The sequence below is a fragment of the Lepisma saccharinum genome, chromosome 1, assembly GCF_977018435.1.
Source record: "Lepisma saccharinum chromosome 1, izLepSacc3.1, whole genome shotgun sequence".
Taxonomy (NCBI): Eukaryota; Metazoa; Arthropoda; class Insecta; order Zygentoma; family Lepismatidae; genus Lepisma; species Lepisma saccharinum.
In genome coordinates, this window is record NC_139229.1 from 205,864,626 (window position 1) to 205,883,275 (window position 18,650).

Genomic DNA, 18,650 nt, shown 5'->3' on the forward strand with positions numbered 1-18,650 from the left:
TTTATATAAATGAGGTATCTCTCATCTATTGATACAGACTGATACAGGCCTGGTAAAATTGGTAAAATTACCAATAATTGTACAATATTTCTGTAAATAGCCTGTAACTTAGTGCAAAATTCTGCATATTTGTTATCATCCACATGAATACAAAGATAAAATTCATATGCTCTGGCTTTGTAAAATAATGTCTAATTACACAGTTTATTGTTCAAAGCAAAATAAATTGAGGTCAGCTTGTAACTTATATAAATTGAGGAGTTGAGTGAATCATTCATGTTTATCACAGAAGATTTTAAATTTTTTTCTGCTTTCTATCAGTAGCACTTATTGCTATCAGTAAATTGTATGTAATTATTATTATTATTATTATTATTATTACATAAAGTAACATAACTATCACAGCATATACAGGGTGTTTCTAAAGGTCATTTACAAAGCTTGGGAGGTGATTCCTTACACGAAAACAAGCAAAAAGTGTGAGTTCCATTTTTACGACTGAGGCTTCGTTTCCGAGATAGGAGCCTTGCAAAAGGTGACAAAGTGAATGCACACCTAACTGGGACGAATACTATCACAGACAGAGAGGCGGTTCCAAGGGAATCATGAAGGAATCATATGTGCTCAGTCTTGGAGTCACTATGAAAAGTTCAGTGCATGCATGCACAATGGAGTCCTCAAAGGAATTGGGGGATTTCCAGCAAGAACAATGCATGGAAAGGGTATGTAACACAGCAAGAAGGACCGTGACAATGAGAAATGCATTAAAGACAACAAAACATGAGCACGGAACACAAAATCCAAAAAGTTGAGCACGGTTGCATACCCAAGTTACACGCGAGGAATGAACGAATCATGTCATGTGTCATAGGAGAGGCACATTACTCCACCAGGAGGAGGGAAAGAAAAACACAATATCAGATGATTCCGACAACGTGTATTTTTACATGCGACAACTACGTAATATCCCCCCCCCCACACACACACAACAAACAACAAATGCTACAATGTCTTATGCACAGACAGTCCGTGTCACTGTACACCAACTGAAGATGTTACTTTCACGACACAAAGGGGGTGGGGAGTAATACCAAGAGTGTTCGCACGCGATCACTGTGACGTAAAAGAGACCAGTTTTGGAAGCGCTGCGCAGGCAAGTCTGGCTCTCGTAGTCTACGTTTGACCTTCATGACTACTGTAACCGCGAGAGGAGCTCGAAGGGTTGGTTCTCTCCGGCAGTCGTCCCAGTCGTGTTGCAGCTGCTGGGATATGATCAGCAGTTCGCTCTAGGTTGTCATACGCATTGAAGAGTACTAGTATGTTGTATTGAAAGGAGTTGACGTGGTGGAGTGGACAAGTCAAGTATTGCAACAATTGGTCTGTGGTGTTCGTACGGTGATATGGCCAATTTGTGCAGTGTGTCAGTGTTAAACAAAAACGATACTTTGCAGTTCCAGCTCCCTATTACACAGATGGCTGCATAGACTACCCAGCAGCTAGCAGACATGCATCTCATGTATGGGGAGGCACGTGGTAATAGCTGTGAGGCAAGGCGTCTTTATGGAGAACGCTTTCCACATAGACGTTTACCGTCTCACGGCTTCTTTCAGGTAGTGGACAGTCGACTGCGTGAAACAGGGTCAGTGTTACCACCGCAGTAAGAAGTTGGAAGACCCCAAAGTGTACGCACACATCAGTTTGCAGAAGATGTGTTAACAGCGGTCAAAGAACATCCTGGCACCAGTACGCGCGTGCTCGCTCAGGCACGAAACACATCTCATGTGAATGTTTGGCGAGTGTTGTCAGAGGAAGGAATGCACCCTTTTAAACTGCAGAAAGTACAAGAACTGTTAGCTCGTGACTTTCGCCCTCGTATGGAGTTTTGCCAATGGTTGTTGCATCAGCTGGACACAAACCCTCACTTTGGGGCAAAGGTATTGTGGACAGATGAAGCCATTTTCACCAGGATGGATGTCTTCAATAGTAGAAATAGTCATGTCTGGGACTTTGACAACCCACATGCCCTTTTTGTGGCCCATCACCAGCACAGGTTTTCAGTGAATGTGTGGTGCGGGATAGTACATGATAATTTAATTGGACCATACATTCTCCCTGTTCGCCTGAATGCATGCATTTCTTAGTGAGGTTCTGCCTGAACTGTTGGAGATCGTACCTTTGGCACTGCAGCAAGAAATGTGGTACCAACACGATGGGGCACCAGCTCATTTCGAACGTAATGGATGACATTTTCTGCATGACGTGTTTCGGAATAGGTTCATTGGTAGGGATGAGCCTGTGCCTTGGCCACCGAGGTTGCCAGATCTCAACCCTCTCGATTTTTTCTTCTGGGGAGAAATGAAAACCCTCGTATACGACACACCTGTCACATCAGCTGAGGACCTCGTTGCTCGCATCAATGTCGCCGCCGCAACAGTAGCAGATACACCTGGCTTGTTTGCTCGTATACAACAATTCTTGATTCGTCGCTATCATCTCTGCGTAGAAGTGAATGGCAACATTTAGAAAACCGTCTGTGATTATCGCCCTCGGCAAATCCCAGTGAGAACACTCTTGGTATTGCTCCCCACCCCCTTTGTGTGGTGAAAGTGACATCTTCATTGGTGTACAGTGACACGCACTGTCTGTGCGTAAGACATTGTAGCATTTGTTGTTTGTTGTGTGTGTGTGTGGGGGGGATATTACGTAGTTGTCGCATGTAAAAATACACGTTGTCGCAATCATCTGATATTGTGTTTTTCTTTCCCTCCTCCTGGTGGAGTAATGTGTCTCTCTTATGCCACATGAGATGATTCGTTCATTCCTCGCGTGTAACTTGGGTATGCAACCGTGCTCAACTTTTTGGATTTTGTGTTCCGTGCTCATGTTTTGATGTCTGCGATCAGGATGTGTTGTCTTTAACGCATTTCTCATTGTCACGGTCCTTCTTGCTGTGTTACATACCCTTTCCATGCATTGTTCTTGCTGGAAATCCCCCAATTCCTTTGAGGACTCCATTGTGCATGCATGCACTGAACTTTTCATAGTGACTTCCAGACTGAGCACATACGATTCCTTCATGATTCCCTTGGAACCGCCTCTCTATCTGTGATAGTATTCGTCCCAGTTAGGTGTGACGTTCACTTTGTCACCTTTTGCGAGGCTCCTATCTTGGAAACGAAGCCTCAGTCGTAAAAATGGAACTCACACTTTTTGCTTGTTTTCGTGTGAGGAATCACCTCCCAAGCGTTGTAAATGACCTTTAGAAACACCCTGTATAATTGAACATCAGGGGACCAAGATGAAAAAGCTTCCTAATGTGTGGGAAAAAGCTAAAATCCAGGAAAAATTTATAATGTTTTGCTTTATTTGAACCATGATGATTGAAAGTATAGACCTAATGCAGAAAATGTAAATCTGGAAACGTCAAATTGTAATTCTACTGTGTAGATAAATGGAAAACTTACTATCCTTCTTTAGTTTACCAGACACTATTCTTGCAGCATCCATTAAGCATTTCTGACGAAATTCATCTTTAAATTCTTTCTTGACGGCACCTTCCATTTCATCCATAGAGAGTTTGCCACTGCCATCAAGCTGAAATGAAATATTATTTTACAAGAAACCTTAACAATGTGATTAATTCCACACAATGTAGCATTAAGATACATATGAGATCACTGGTGGAAATTAGGGAAGGGCTCACCACAATTTTTGTAACTTTTACCCTCGCACTATGCTGAACCTTATCTACCAAGGAATAGTAAACTGTCCTTTCCCCCCTCTCCAGTTTTGGAACCCAATCACCGCCACTATATGAGGCCATATGCTTGCTGCTAAAATCACAGCCTATCACTTCCCCATTGCATTTTTAATCTGAAACTCTCTTTACTGCATTCAAGAAAAAGAGACAGAGAATTGCACACTTCTCCAGAAGAGAAAGATGGCATAATAAAATTTGAATTAAAGAAAAAAGTTGAACTGTACTTATAACTACATTAAAAATTGTAATTTTTTATGATCTGGATATAATAGCAATAAATCAAAACAATATTAGGGTGACCATACATCCCATTTTGACCAGGACAGTTCCGTTTCAGAGGCGTGTCCTAGTCATCCCGTCGATATTATAAAAAAATATAATTTGTCTTGTTTTATAAAAGTTTAGAAGTTAGTTTCAAAACCAAGTCTAAATTTCAGACATTTCATGCTTGAAAACATGCTTATGTGGCAAAATAGCTGCACTGCATTTCAAGCAGTGTTAAATCCAGCCACTTTCCTCTGGGGGGACATCAAACTTCATGGGGGGGGGGGGGGGTGACATAGACATCACATTATAATACTAATAAAAATACTAATATTCTTATATTGTCCCTTACATCGGATATGTAGTAATAAAATGAAATTAAGTGTAATTAGGTTTAATTAACAATCACAATTTGAGAATGAGATATGAGAATCAATAAAATGGAGGTTAGGGACCAGAAACACTATATACGTCAAACCGAGATTATAATAATTACCTCTGGATACCATATCATATTTCCTTTATTGTTTATGATGTATCATTTATGTGATCTTACTTTAATAAATAATAATAATAATAACAATATATTTTTAATCAGGCTTAACAGATTTTTAAGGAGGTGGGTAAACTGACCTCATTGAGCGTCCCTTGGCCAAGATATTATGGCCACCCTATATTGAATAGTATAGGAGGAAAAAATCGAAGTCCACTTTTTAACTTTTTACAGGAATGCTATTTGAAGTTTGAAAATGTTACAGAAAAAAACATTTTTTTCGATGCTGATTTGTGCGGGACTATGAGCTTCTTTCCTAAAATTAGGTATGTGAGGATGTAGTACATCACCCCTAGAATAGCATGATATCAAAATTTCAATTTTCACTAAAAGTGGACTTTGTTTTTCCCCTGTGCCCTTCATATATTATTGTTGTCATTTATAACATTTTACTTTGATAAAATATACTCACAGTTTTCAAATCTTCAAGCAAGCAGTGGTAAAAGTGCTGTAAAAGAAGAGAATTGTGAAAGATGTTGTTGTTGCACAGTAAGGCTAATCGGGACTGGACATACAGTTTAAAGTGGGATCCGAGAGAATTGTGAAAGTAAACTTTCATAACACACGGAATGAAAAAAATTGTTTTAATTTTTTGAAAGATTTTTGGTGGCTGATATAGAAAATCAATTCCTTTTGCTGCATCAAGGCCCATAGCCAGGCAAGAGCCACGGGCGACTGAGTCCCCCTGACACTGCCGTCAGCCCCCTCAACATTAGGTAAAACTATTTTGTATATGTTTCCAGTGAAGAGTGAAAATGTAGACAGCAGATATTACATTTGTTCATCTTGTTTATTATCCGAAGTCCAAGTGGCAGAAAGTACATGTATTTAGAAGATTGTCTAGAGTTTAGAAAGTTCTTTCATAGACGAGCAGTGGCGTCACGTACGGTTCGCATATGAGTGTTCACAATAATGTTTTCGTACGAATGCAGATTTACTCCTCTCCCTTGTAACTTCATATTCAATTGAAAAAGTGAGAATAACAGTTCAATTTATTTTCAACAATTTCCCCCCTATATTTGAAGTAATACAAGGACCTAGGGAAAATTGTCCCTCTCCCCCTTAAAATCCACCAGGTTTAGTGAATTATCGCTAAAGTTTGCAACTATGTAGCACAGACCTTTTTGAATACCCCTAGACATGCCTTGTATATGCTGCACTCTGGTGCCGAATGTAAGAAGTACTGTTGTCACTTGTATCAGTGTTCACACAGCGAAGTGAACATTTTCGGGGTATAGTGGCTAACAGCCCCTTAGCTGGCAGCTCTATGCAACACGGACAGCAATTGTGTTCAATGCTCTCCGTGGAACACTGTGGGGGTCAGTGTTACCAACTATCTAAAAAGGTTATCAGATGTGAAAGAAGTCATGTCTGAGTAAATTTTGTGTATATACTCGTACATCAAACATAGTATTTTTTCAAATAAAACTATATGTGTGTGTGTGTGTGTGCATTTAATATGTACGTAATTTAAGATACATGAGTGTTCACGTGCTCATGCGAACATTATCAGGCGACGTGCTTTTAGGGAGTTCCTTTTTCTATACCTTCGCTGCCCCTGTTGCGACCTCCCCTTTAGACAGAAATACAGAAATCTGTGACTTCGATTTCTTTATCACATTCCTTCCACATCTGCGTCAAAGGTCAACAGTTTCCAAGTTTTGCAAATGAAGGCGAGTTTTTTTACTTCGGCCAGGGGTGGTGGAATGTATGTAAGCACTATAATTAAATATTGTGCATTTTTCTTGCATGATATAAATATCTGTATCATCACAAGTAGTATGGAGTGTGTAGTAAGGAATGATGTCAATGGCAGTCAATTGACACTTTAATAGATGTTTTATAAGACTACTGACTGAGAAATAAACTGTAGTATTTGTATGATATTTCTAAATTTTATGTTTTATATTAACTGGAAAACTGTACCATCTGGAAAAGGATATCATTGAAGGATTCTATTTTATATTGCTTGAACCTTTTTTGTTCCTTGGGATATAACGATGTCATCACTTTCATAATAGTTAGCCATGGCTTTTGAGGGGGCACATACCCCCTTGATATTAAGTAGAATTATTTTGTATAATTTGTTTGCAGTAAAGAGTGAAAATGTAAACAGCAGATATTACTTTGCTCACTACTTGTGAAGGATAAATTCACAGAACATGAATAGTAGCTATTACATCTGTTCATCTCGTTTATGAGCAGAATTCTAAGTAGCAGCAAGTATTTAGAAGATCCTTTAGACTTAGAGAGTTCTTTCAATGGGGATCTTCTTTATCCGTAACTTTGCTGCCCCTGTTGTGGCTTCCCATTTAGCCAGAAAACTGCAACTTCCACGTCATCATTCACATTCCTTCCACATCTGTATTAATGGTCAACAGCTCACAAGTTTTGTAAACAAATGGGAGTTTTATTGTTTTGGCCAGGGCTGGAATGTATGGCAGACACTATAATTGAATATTGTGCTTTTTTCTTGTATAATATAAGTATCTACATCATCAAAAGTAGTGTGGAGCGTTTAGTAAGAGATGATGTCAGTAGCAGTCAATTAAAACTTCAAGATATGTTTTAGAAGATATAGAAAAAAACTGTAAAGCAGTACTTCATATTTGTATGATATTTCTAAATTTTTATATATTAACTTAATGACACACGCAACACACATAATTTACCTTCATTTAATACTGTTAAACCTTTGAAAAATGGACTTGGTTTACAAAGTCCCCCCCTCCTTCCTGATAACCCATCAGCCCTCCCCCCTCACCTCTTGGAGATCAATTCTAGATATGGACCTGTGTATAATAAGACCAATAACCCTAGAACACTACCGTATGTAAAAGTTACGTATTCGTGGCTCTCAATTCCCTTCCCTACCTCCCACATCACACCCACCTACCCATCCGCCTATGGTATTCCTCTGGCATTCTGTCAGGCGCATGCCAGCACTGTGGTAAGGAGGACGGAAGCAGTGAACGTCTTTAGTTTGTGTGTTACGTGGGACTCTGTATATCAGTAATACGTAGTGATAGTAACAGAAGAAAAATCTTGCACGTAATTTTGATGGGCATGTAGTAATAACGCCATTTGAATTCACGTAAGATTTGCGTGCTGGTGGTGATACGCATAGTGAAAATATCTGAAAAACGTCTGATAACTGATAAAATTTGCGAACTTTTGGTAAGTTGTGAAGAAGAAGAGGTGCTGGAAGAGAATGAAGATGATATTTTGGAAGTTGAGGACTCTGACATCAGCGATTACAATAGCAACAAAGGACCCAGAATATGTTCCGGAACTAAATACATGATCAATGTCGTGGAAAAATTAATTGAAACTGTTGCTGGAAGCAACAGGAACATAACTTGTGACAATTGGTTCACAAGTGTTCCACTTGCTGAAAAACTTCTCAAAGAAAAAAACTAACAATGGTCGGAACAATATAGAAAAATAAATGAGAACTGCCACCAGAGTTCAAAGATTTAGATTTTCAAGAGAGAAAGACTGGATCAAGCCTCTTCCTGTTTCAAGATGATGTAACTGCAGTATCATATAAGGCCAAACAAAACAAAACTGTGGCTTTAATTTCAACAATGCACAAAGATGCAACAATCAACAGTGAAAGTAAGAAACCTGAAATAATTTTGACCTACAATTCTACAAAGGGTGGAGTAGACGCTTTTGATCAAATATGCCAACGAATGAATGCTGGAAGAAAAACTAAGCGAAGGCCGCTCTCTTTTTTCTATAATATGATGAACATCGCAGCGATCAATGGTTACATTATTCACACTCACAACTTCTACAACAATAGGGCAACTAAGAAAAGAGACCATTCTCACAAATTTAGTTCATGCTTCACCTCCATGAGAACTTGACCAAGATCTGGCAGGAGCAAAGGCTAATAAATCCGGAACTGTCACATAAGTTAAGAAAGTCAATTTTGAAGGTACTGGGGAAGGAAGAGATATGTACAGTAGGACCAAGTGTCACAAGGGAACAGAAAGTATTGCAGTTTCTGCAACTACAAGAAAAGGAGGATGACAACTACGTACTGCTCCTGTGGGAAGCCAATTTGTGGTGAGCATCAAAAGAAAAAGTGCCCCAACTGTGGATAATTCCAGAAATGATTTTTTTTGTAAGGTGTCTTTTTATTTCTTGTTAACAATGTTATAATTATTTGCTAAATTTATTTTCATTTTGTATTTTTTGCATTAATTCTTAATGTACATACAAGTTTGTCAACTAATACATTATTTTCATATATTCTGTATTTAATAAAGCCATGCTCATATATTTTATAAAGAATAAAAACTCCAAAATGTAGAAAACAAACAAAATAATATTAAAAAAATATTTGTCACTTTGGTTTTATAAACTAAGGTTTATGTTAAATATCATTCACTGCATGTACGTAATATTTACGTAGCGGTAGTTATACAGTAATATGGGAACACGGTAGTGTTCTAGGGATAAGCATAACATGTTGAAGGGAAAAGTTTCTAAATTAACGTTTCTTTTTATTTCCAATATGACACCCGTGCACGGGTGCAATGTTCTTTATGTTTAATTACAAAACTGGGCATGTTACATTTAAAACTATTTTTTTTACCAATCAAAGTGGAAATTTTTAGTCATATCCCATAATTTAATTCTGGTGTGTTTACTTCCCATTGAATTTTGACGCTATAGTGAAGTTACATTGTTTCATATGTAATAATATATTCATTTCATGTGAAGTAATAACTATTTTTTCTATAATTAAATAAACAGTGAATATTAACTAGTTTTCATTGAAATATTTGAAGACAATGTTCTGTAGGTACTAGTATTTTTTTTTAGGATATGATTTCAGTAGTTTGCACGTCAAAAGAATCCAAAAGTAAGGAAAAATTAGATTATTAGCTTCATTGGAAACACCAGTGCCCTCTAAACTCATAATGAACCATACAATCAGTTGTTTTTTTTTTATCTGGCACAGGACCTCCAGAGGTGGAGGGCCTTGTGCAGGTGACCAAGTCACCGCTCCTTAGGGCCAGATACTCTCATACCTATATATGCTGTTTGTCATAAACTTAAATTGTTTAAATTGTCTACACTTATGAATCCATTAGGAAGATGCAGTTGCTCAGCCAGTCAGTTCTTCATTGCCATACAATAAACAGTCAAACAAAGAGACATTTTTTTCCATAATAGTGCTGCATCTTTCAAAAACAATTATTCAGTTTGAAGTTATCATATTCCTGCAACACTCATATAATAATTTCCATAAATTACTATGATGGCTGACATCCACAGACTTTTTCCAGGGAGGAGCAAACAAGATATTTTTCCCAAAGGGGGTGGGGGAAGGGAAACGATGGCTAGAATTTTCAAGTATTCTCCACTTCAAACATAGGAGGAAAAATCAGGAATGTTTTTTCCAAAATAAGAAAATACATTTTTAAATATATTATACTTTCTTGAAATTTTAAATGTACATCCATTTAAGAAAATGGTGAAGTTGCTAAAAGTATATTTTTCAGGGTACTCAAGTGTTCCTCTAACAGAGAAAATAAAACAAGTGGAAAGTGATACTAGGTTTTGTTAAATATTAGATGATGATTTATTTCAACAGCACAGCTTTATTAACATTCATGATTTACATGAAGTAATACTTACTTTTGTATATCCCTTAAAAGGTAGTGGCGGATGTTGTTGGGTACATGTTTTGAAAACCTTTTGCAATTTGGGAGTGGGTGAAATATCCTTGCACTTTTCCTGTAAGATATAAAATAATTACAGATATGCACACACACAACACACACATACGTGGTGTGCATTCACATAACTAAAAATATTAGTGGTATTACTTTCAAATTGTTCAAACTATATTCCATAAACATTAACTCCTAAAATTAAACTATTAAGTCAAATTTAACAACTTGGTTAAGTGTTTGCAGTAAAATTACAACATACTTAGCAGTGTCATAGCTGCAGTCCCCGCAAAAAACGTAATGTGGAGGTCCTGAGGTTTAGGGTATCCACAATGTTGTCTGGGCATTCTAGAATTTTGTATAATTCAGAAATGCATCGGAGACTGTTTCATACTATGAAAAACTCTTTTTAAGAAAAGGAGGCATTTTCGGCATCAACTCTATTGTATTCCAATTTTAAAATCAAGTGCCATATTGGTGGTAAAATTGGTGTTGCAGTAATATATGAAATAGCAACACCACAATATGTGCATGTGGAGATTCAGGACTAACAATATAATGAGGCCTCCTATAGGTCACTATAATGACAATTCATTGTATAATTTTAATTGTAACCATTAGGCCAAATTATGTCATATGGTTAGTTATTTCTATGTTAGTTTTACTCAATTTCAAGTATTTCATTTTTCATTTTATGTCACCTTCCAAAGTTTTTTTTTCTTCCCAATGGAGGCTTCTTTGCAATTGGATACCCATGGCTGAAGCACCCTCCCCCCTTTTAAACCCAAGTATGCCTCTCCCTGGAAAAAGCCTGCAAAAGTCCATTGTGATGGGCGAGCTACAGGGGCTAATCCAGAATTTTCCATCTGGAGGAGCAAAGGGAAATTTTGAACTAAATTGACAGTAAATTGGACCATTGCGAAAAATTTTAGGGATGTGTTGATAAACTTTTGTGAGGAGTTCTGGGTCAGTGGGTAAATCACTGGTAAGCTGTTTAACAAAACAAGGACGTTCTAATTTATCCAGATTCTTGATGCTGAATAATGTCTTACTTTGGAAGGCAAAGAGATACAGATTATTTTCTGAGGATTGGTCACATCAACAATATCTACACAGAAAATATGCAATTACCAAGGTTTTTTTCTTATCTTTTAAAGGGGTGGGGATTTACTAAGGAAGCATTTATACATTCTCTGGAGTCAACTATACCAGAGAAGGATAGACCCACCAAGGTACCAAGCCAAATCCCGAGGCACCCTCTTGCCCCCTTTCAAAAACATGCACATTCGGTGGTTTTTCATTTCTATTGCTCAAAAATCAGTTACATATATAGCAGTGATGGAGATAAAGTTTCTTTTCTTTTCCATGCAGAACCGTAAATTGGCAGTAATACTCTACGGACTAGCAGAGAAACCAGGATGAAACCCTGAGATTAAATCTTTAGTTCAATTCCAGAGGCCTAGCAAAGGTGGGCGAAGTGGGCAATCACCCAGGACCTCGCACCTGAAGGTTCCCATGAGGCTTCTTTCTTTTAAAATGTAATAAATAGAAATGAGTAAAAAAGATGAAAAGGGCTAATAAAAGTAAAACATTCTCTTTTTATCTGACTTTAAATTCTAGTTAAACGTTACAAATTGAATCAAATGTCAAATATTTTGTATTTTAAATTAACCAGATGGTAGCTGTAGATATACAATGAAATGACTTTCATAATTATTATTCACAATATTGAAATTCAAAATGAACTAATGCAAGTAATGAGCAACGAAGTCCAAATGGCTACATTAAAAAAGGTAAAATTAGTAAGTTAATGTTCAGTTTCCATCTTTACTTTCTTTCAGTTCGAAACTTCTTTTACATCCTAGATTATTTTGTAAGTAAACGTGACCTAATACTATTACATTTGGAACACAACAATGTTTAACATTCAACAGTATTTGTTCATTGTTGAAGCTGGTTACAGTAGTTATAAAACTACATTCAAAAACTGACTTCCCGACACGCATAAGAATTCTACAAGTCTACTGCCAGCTGCCGGATAGTACGTACGTTTTTGAATTTTTATTATTTTCAGTTGCTTTTCTGCAATTTTTCGGCTAATAGCGTCCATGTGGATGAGATCATGAGTGATGATGTGATTAAATTAATGAAAGGACACTTACAAAGACATCCATGCCCAGATCGAGATTATAACCCGTGAACTTCGAGCGGCGTGTTTATATTATTAATGCTACATTGATTGATTGATTTGGCTTATTTCACTTCCCTTTTCTGCCACTTTTGGCTACTCGCGAAGATGAAGATGACGGGACACTCACAAAGATCACCCATTCTCAGGCCGGCATTCAAACCCGGGACCCTTTTTAATGCTATATATGTTCAAATAAATGTGTTTATCTGTAAAATAGATCAACCCTGTAGCCAACAGGTCTTAGAGTGCCAAGGTCTACCAACCAGCTTTCAGTTAGTGATGGGCATTAGTCGACTAATATTAGTCGATTATTAAAACCATCGAAAAAATTATAGACTAATGAAAATTAGTCGACTGAAAAAATTAGTCGACTAATATTAGTCGAATTAGTCGTTCGACTAATATTAGTCGAATTAGTCGTTCGACTAATATTAGCTAGTCGAATTAGTCGTTCGACTAATATTAGTCGGATTAGTCGTTCGACTAATATTAGTCGGAAACATTCCGACTAATATTAGTCGTAAATATTCCGACTAATATTAGTCGGAAACATTTCGACTAATATTAGTCGGAAACATTTCGACTGATTTCAGTCGGGAACATTCCGACTAATATTAGTCGAAATGACCGAACATGTCTCATTTCCAGACGAACAATCGACTACTTGAGCAGAGGGCTTATTGTCAAGAAGGGAAGCAAAGCAGGTAGGTATTTCTTGGAAAGATCAGTGACTGGAATCTTTTATCCCTTGATGCCGCGACAGAGCTGGTATGCAAAGGGAAAGCTGACCCTGCTGTAGCTCTATCCCCCCTTACCTCCAGGGGGCGATGCCTACCGTCATTCATGTCGCTATTTTTGTTTTCTCTGAAGGGATACACATTCATAGTTCCGAGAGTTTCTTGGTATTCACAGGCCAGTGCACATTGTTGGTGCAAGAAAGACACCGCAACATTTTAAAAGCAAAACTATCCATTTCTGACCTTCAGATGGATTAGAGGGTTTATGATAAATGCATTTTACTGGAATGGAAATATTCTTAAACTTAAAAAACCGGTCGAATATAAGAAGAGAGTTTACAATCCACCAGCTCTGATGCAAGGTAAGGTAAAATTAATTTAATTAAAAATAAACATTAATTATGTTCGTGGGGCAAATACTAAAATATACGCTGTCCAGAACGATCTCAAACTTGCTGCAGTCGCTAGATGTTAATTTACCTTTCTGCCCCTTATGGGGTACAAATTTGCCAGCAACATCGGTGGCAGAGCGCGCAGGGTGGTTCATTCACATTCACGCCTTTTACGGCTCCGGGTTCGAATCCTGTGGTGGACATGGGTGTTTCTTGTAAGTTTCCACTCATCCATTTCCTGTAATCACAATTCATTATCATCCCGATTAGCCTAAAGAGGGATAAAAGCGATGTAAAATGAGGATAATAATAAAGAAAGATAGAGGATGTATGTCACTTTGGGTAACCACGACGATGAGGACGAATTGATCAAAAAGAACATCCATGTCCAGCCTAATACTCAAGGGGTGGGGCAATGGGGTCATTTACCCCCTCCAACTATGAAATGTTTTAATATGAAGCTGTAAAACCTACGAAAATAACATTGACGATTTTTCAGATTTTGCAAGAAATTCGATTTTATTCTTACATAAATGAATGGGTTGTTCGCGAAGCGAGATAGGCTCCAGGACTCTGCAGTCTACAATATTTGGTTATTTTATAATTTTAGTATTATAACCTTTAAAGGTTTAATTGATGCATATCTATCAGACGCCCGGATTCAGCCCAGAGTGTCCTTGTTTTAAATCCCCGTCCCGACTTTCTTCGAACTGCATTCACGATGAAAAAATGTCTTTTTTTTCATTTAATTATTTATTGAAATTTCCAGTACAGCAGAAGCCATTTTAAACCGGAAAGAAACAACAGTAAAAAGTACACTGGTGTTAAAACGAACACATTAAACACTAAACAAGACCAAAAAATTAAAAAATTATAATAAAGAAAAGAAAATAAACAAAATATAAATAATAAACAAGACAAGACAGTACCAAGGTAAACAGATTATTTACACAATGCATTACTTATGTACAATGTTTTTCAAGTTGTTGATAAAAGACGAATATGCAGTGAATATATCTACTTGGTTTGAGATGTTGTTGAATTGTTTCGGTTGATATGATCCACATTTTTGTGTGAGTGAAAGAAAGCGTAACCTCCTTGTTATTCTATGTAATATTGCGCCTTATTAGTAATGTATATCTTTTGTTTAATGTTTATTGTATTTTATGCTACATTATGGGTAATTTAATGTATCTTCATGTTTGCGAGAATGCACTATACGAATTTGTATTTCTAAAGATGTATAGATGTCAGTTTTGTTGATAGTATCCTTTTGTAGATAGTGAATGATTCATCTGTACTTTAATCTGTGTTCTCGAAAATAGTATAAAAGCGAGGATATCGCGTAAGAATCATCACACTTTCGCCACGGATCGTCGAAGCTTAAACTTAAAAAGAACTCCTCGGTGTTGTGCATACATCCTGGTATGGTAGTTCGGGGCGCAAGCTAGGCCTATGTGAACATAGGTACGCCGATAGCCATGCATTGATGATATGCACAATACTGCAACCAATCTACGTTAAATAATAAAGCTAGCCTAAGGAGTAATTTGGAAATAAAAGGCTAAAGAGCAAATATTGGCTCAGTTATCATTGCATATCTCTTGGTGTGGTAGTTCGGGGCGCAAGCTAGGTCTATGTGATCATAGGCTTGCCGATAGCCACGCATTGAGTTTATGCGTTTTAGTTGAGTCAATTCATCAACAAAGCGAAATCCTCGCCTTCGTCTCAAGTATATTTGCACTATAATTGCAATAAATAAAGAATAAAACCTTTCAGTTTATACATACTGCAGTAATGTGGTTTTATTTCTCTGTGCTGTGAATATTGTCTTTGCCTAACACTACCCCTGTACCTGAGAGGAGTCTGTGTACTTCACCGAGTCTCATCGTTCACCGCTGAGTATTATTAAGTTAATATTAATAGTATAATAATACGACGCGTGAAGTAATTGTGCACCAGAACGTGTCAAGTGGCAGCTCAACGTGTTGGCTCGATTTTGTAGTGTACAAGGGCAAGACAATTGTTTAAAGTTGAGATTGATTGTGCAAGAGCACTGAACTTTCATATTTATTGAAAAAAGCACAGAGTTATTTTGTTTCGATATGGACAAGAAGCATTTGCGTAGCGCAAATAAAAATCTCACTTCGAGTTCAGGACTTAATGTTCCCGATTGTTGTCGGGACATTGATAAAGATAAAACCACATTTGTGTGCAAGAAATGTACAAAGCTTCTACATTTTGAATGTTGTGGCCTAGATATTCGAACTGAAAGCCACGAGTCTACCGATTTGGTTTGTAAAGATTGTGAGTTATTGTCTACGGATAGTTCATCTGATCCATTAAATATGTTCAAAGCATTAAAAGCAATGATTGAAGGAATTAGCAAACAACAAGTCGAAAGTATGGGAAAATTACAGGCTGATATTAGCAATGATATTAGTAAACAGTCTGAAACATTGCAGGCTGATATGAGTAAACAGTCTGAAGCACTGAAAGCTGATATTAAACAGCAAGCTGATTCCATTACCAGCTTGAAAGCTGATATCTGCAAACAGTCTGAAGAACTGAAAGCTGATATTAAACAGCAAGCTGATTCCATTACCAGCTTGAAAGCCGATATCTGCAAACAGTCTGAAACATTGCAGGCTGATATGTGTAAACAGTCTGAAGCACTGAAGGCTGATATCTGTAGACAATCTGACATATTAAAGGAAGATATCCTCAGACAATGTGCGTTGCTAAAGGATGATATCGGTAAGCAGCACGATGAATCTATAAAAGTATTAAGAGCTGAAATAGGCGAGATGGCCTGTGAGATTCAACAACTGAAGTCTGAGAACGAGGAAACTAGGGCTCGATTCTCTGAAGAAATCCGGCAGGCTAGAGAGATAGACTTTGATGACTTCCGGCGTGCTTGGCAGCCGATGTAAATAAAGCCACGGAAAATGTTCGCACAGATGTGGAGGATATTAACTCGAGATTCACTGGAGATGTCGCAAATCGCGTTGTCAAAATTACGTAATGCTTAACAAGTGAGCATCGATTTGAAGGGTATATAAGTAAATGCGGAGCTTAGTTTGCACGCATTCCATCAGCGTCGGCTCTACGATATAAACATCTAATGACACTTGGGAATAAATATACCTGTATTTCGCCAAGCACAATTTATACTTCGAAATTTATAATGTTATGGGACGACAGGTTAGGATAGGCCGAAATCCTTTGAGGTTAATGACGCCTGCCTATTGGACATGTATTTGTCACTGTTGACCCATATATTCTCATTCTTAGGGGAAAATGATAGAATTTCAGATCTCCGAACTTTATTTTGGCCTTCTTCAAAATTTATTCAACGTAGACTTATTTGGGCAAGGAAGCAAAACTAGACATGTAATGCAATATGTCTCGTTTTTCAATGGAAATGTCATCATTGGAGTGTATCTTGTTGCAAGCTCTGCCTATTAACGTTTCTCGATCCCAAGTACTCAGTGGAGCCCGTAGATTCTATTCTGTTTAAAAATCCTGCCCGTATTAACATCGACACTCGTGACACATTTTGGTCGCAATACTGTAGGAAGGGGCACGTACGAAAGTTTTTGTCTGCTACTGAATGGTAGGCCGTAAGCTTCGTCTACGGTTGCAAAAACGACAGGGTTCTCTTCCCTGGTACGGCTTCCTCCTAGCGACGCACATACACACGTAACTATTCCCTGCACATATACATATTTGGATTTTTCCCGTGGAGACATGCAGCAAATTAGAATTCTGGATTCATCGAATCTAATATTAACGAACAGGGGATTCTGTATTTATTTTAAATTTAAGGATATTCATGGACTGTAAATTGTAACTTGAGTGTAATGTAAGCTTTCGTATGTATTGGAAATAAACCATCTCCTGGATAAAAATGAATGAAAAGAAAGGTCAAAGTAACCTCCCAGAAGATGCAGTTGCCAATCTTAAAATTTGAGAATAGTCGTTCATTTATTTCATGATTCACCAACAACACCCTTAAGTTCTCAATGCTTTATTCACCAAGCCCGTACCTGAGAGGGGTCAGAGTATCCCATTTAGCCGTCTGAGTTTTAGCCGAGGTGAAATTAGAACATAAGGTATTTGGAAGATTGAGGCAGGCTAGGATTACCATAACTTGCAGCTCTCTGTGTGTGTGTTACTGAAAGGTTATCTATAGTGGAGAGTGAAATAACACACAGTTATAGTTATATGAACATACATATATATATATATGTTACGCAGATGAATTGCGTCTTACATTAAGCTAAGGTCAACCCTCATGCGTGAATAAGCGCGCGTAACGGCCATAGTAAGTCTCGCAGGTAGGTAAGACGAGCAGAGCCGCGCTCGCTGTGAAAGAGGTTGAGTTGACAGTAGCGTCGAGACGTTCGTCGCGTCCAGTTTAGCAGCTGCCGTGCGACCGATCAGTGGTTGTACGTTTTTCTTCGCCTGTGCCTCATTTGTCCACAGTATATTTGGATATACAACTTTACGTCCGACTGGAAGTCACGTCGTCCTTGGCAAGTGGCACTGCCATTGCGTTCGTGACAATTTGCGATCCTGCAATTGCGGTCACGCCCATTGCGTCCGTGACACGGTAGCCTTTGGAATATTGAACGTTGTATGAGCGAGAGTCTGGGCGTTGCAGTGTGGAAAGTTTCCTTGCTCCGTGTTTTATGTCTGGGCACTCTGAGGGAGAGTTCGTGGAGTTCAGACATGCTCTTCATTATAAGTATCATTGCTATCACATACTTAAGCCCCTATCACACGGAACTGGATTTCTAGTTGGAATGCCCTAGTTGGCGATGAACTGACTTTCTGGGTAGTAATCATGGCCGCCTGGCTGACTGCTTGACTGGTTTTGAGGAATAGGACATGTTCTAATTGCTACTAACTTCTTCGACTAGATTCTGTGGAACAGCCAATCAGAGCAAAGTTTGGCCATGTGAAGATAATCTGTGAGTTTGTAAAGTAGCCTTTTTTTGTCTGTGGCTTCCGAGTGCATACACCACGACAGGCATGTGTACAATTGAAAAAGCTAAAAT

At 37.9% G+C, this 18,650-nt stretch overlaps 1 protein-coding gene across 1 annotated transcript in view; it reads right to left on the reverse strand.

Annotated features, from left to right (window-relative positions):
• Nucleotides 1–18,650, reverse strand: part of LOC145991327 (uncharacterized) — a 60,568-nt gene that overhangs the window by 9,178 nt on the left and 32,740 nt on the right. The window contains exons 2-4 of the mRNA XM_083127332.1: nucleotides 10,233–10,331; nucleotides 4,990–5,025; nucleotides 3,465–3,594 (exon numbers count right to left, since the gene is read on the reverse strand). Coding sequence (XP_082983458.1) covers nucleotides 3,465–3,594; nucleotides 4,990–5,025; nucleotides 10,233–10,331 — 265 coding nt within the window. The remainder of the gene's footprint in view (nucleotides 1–3,464; nucleotides 3,595–4,989; nucleotides 5,026–10,232; nucleotides 10,332–18,650) is intronic.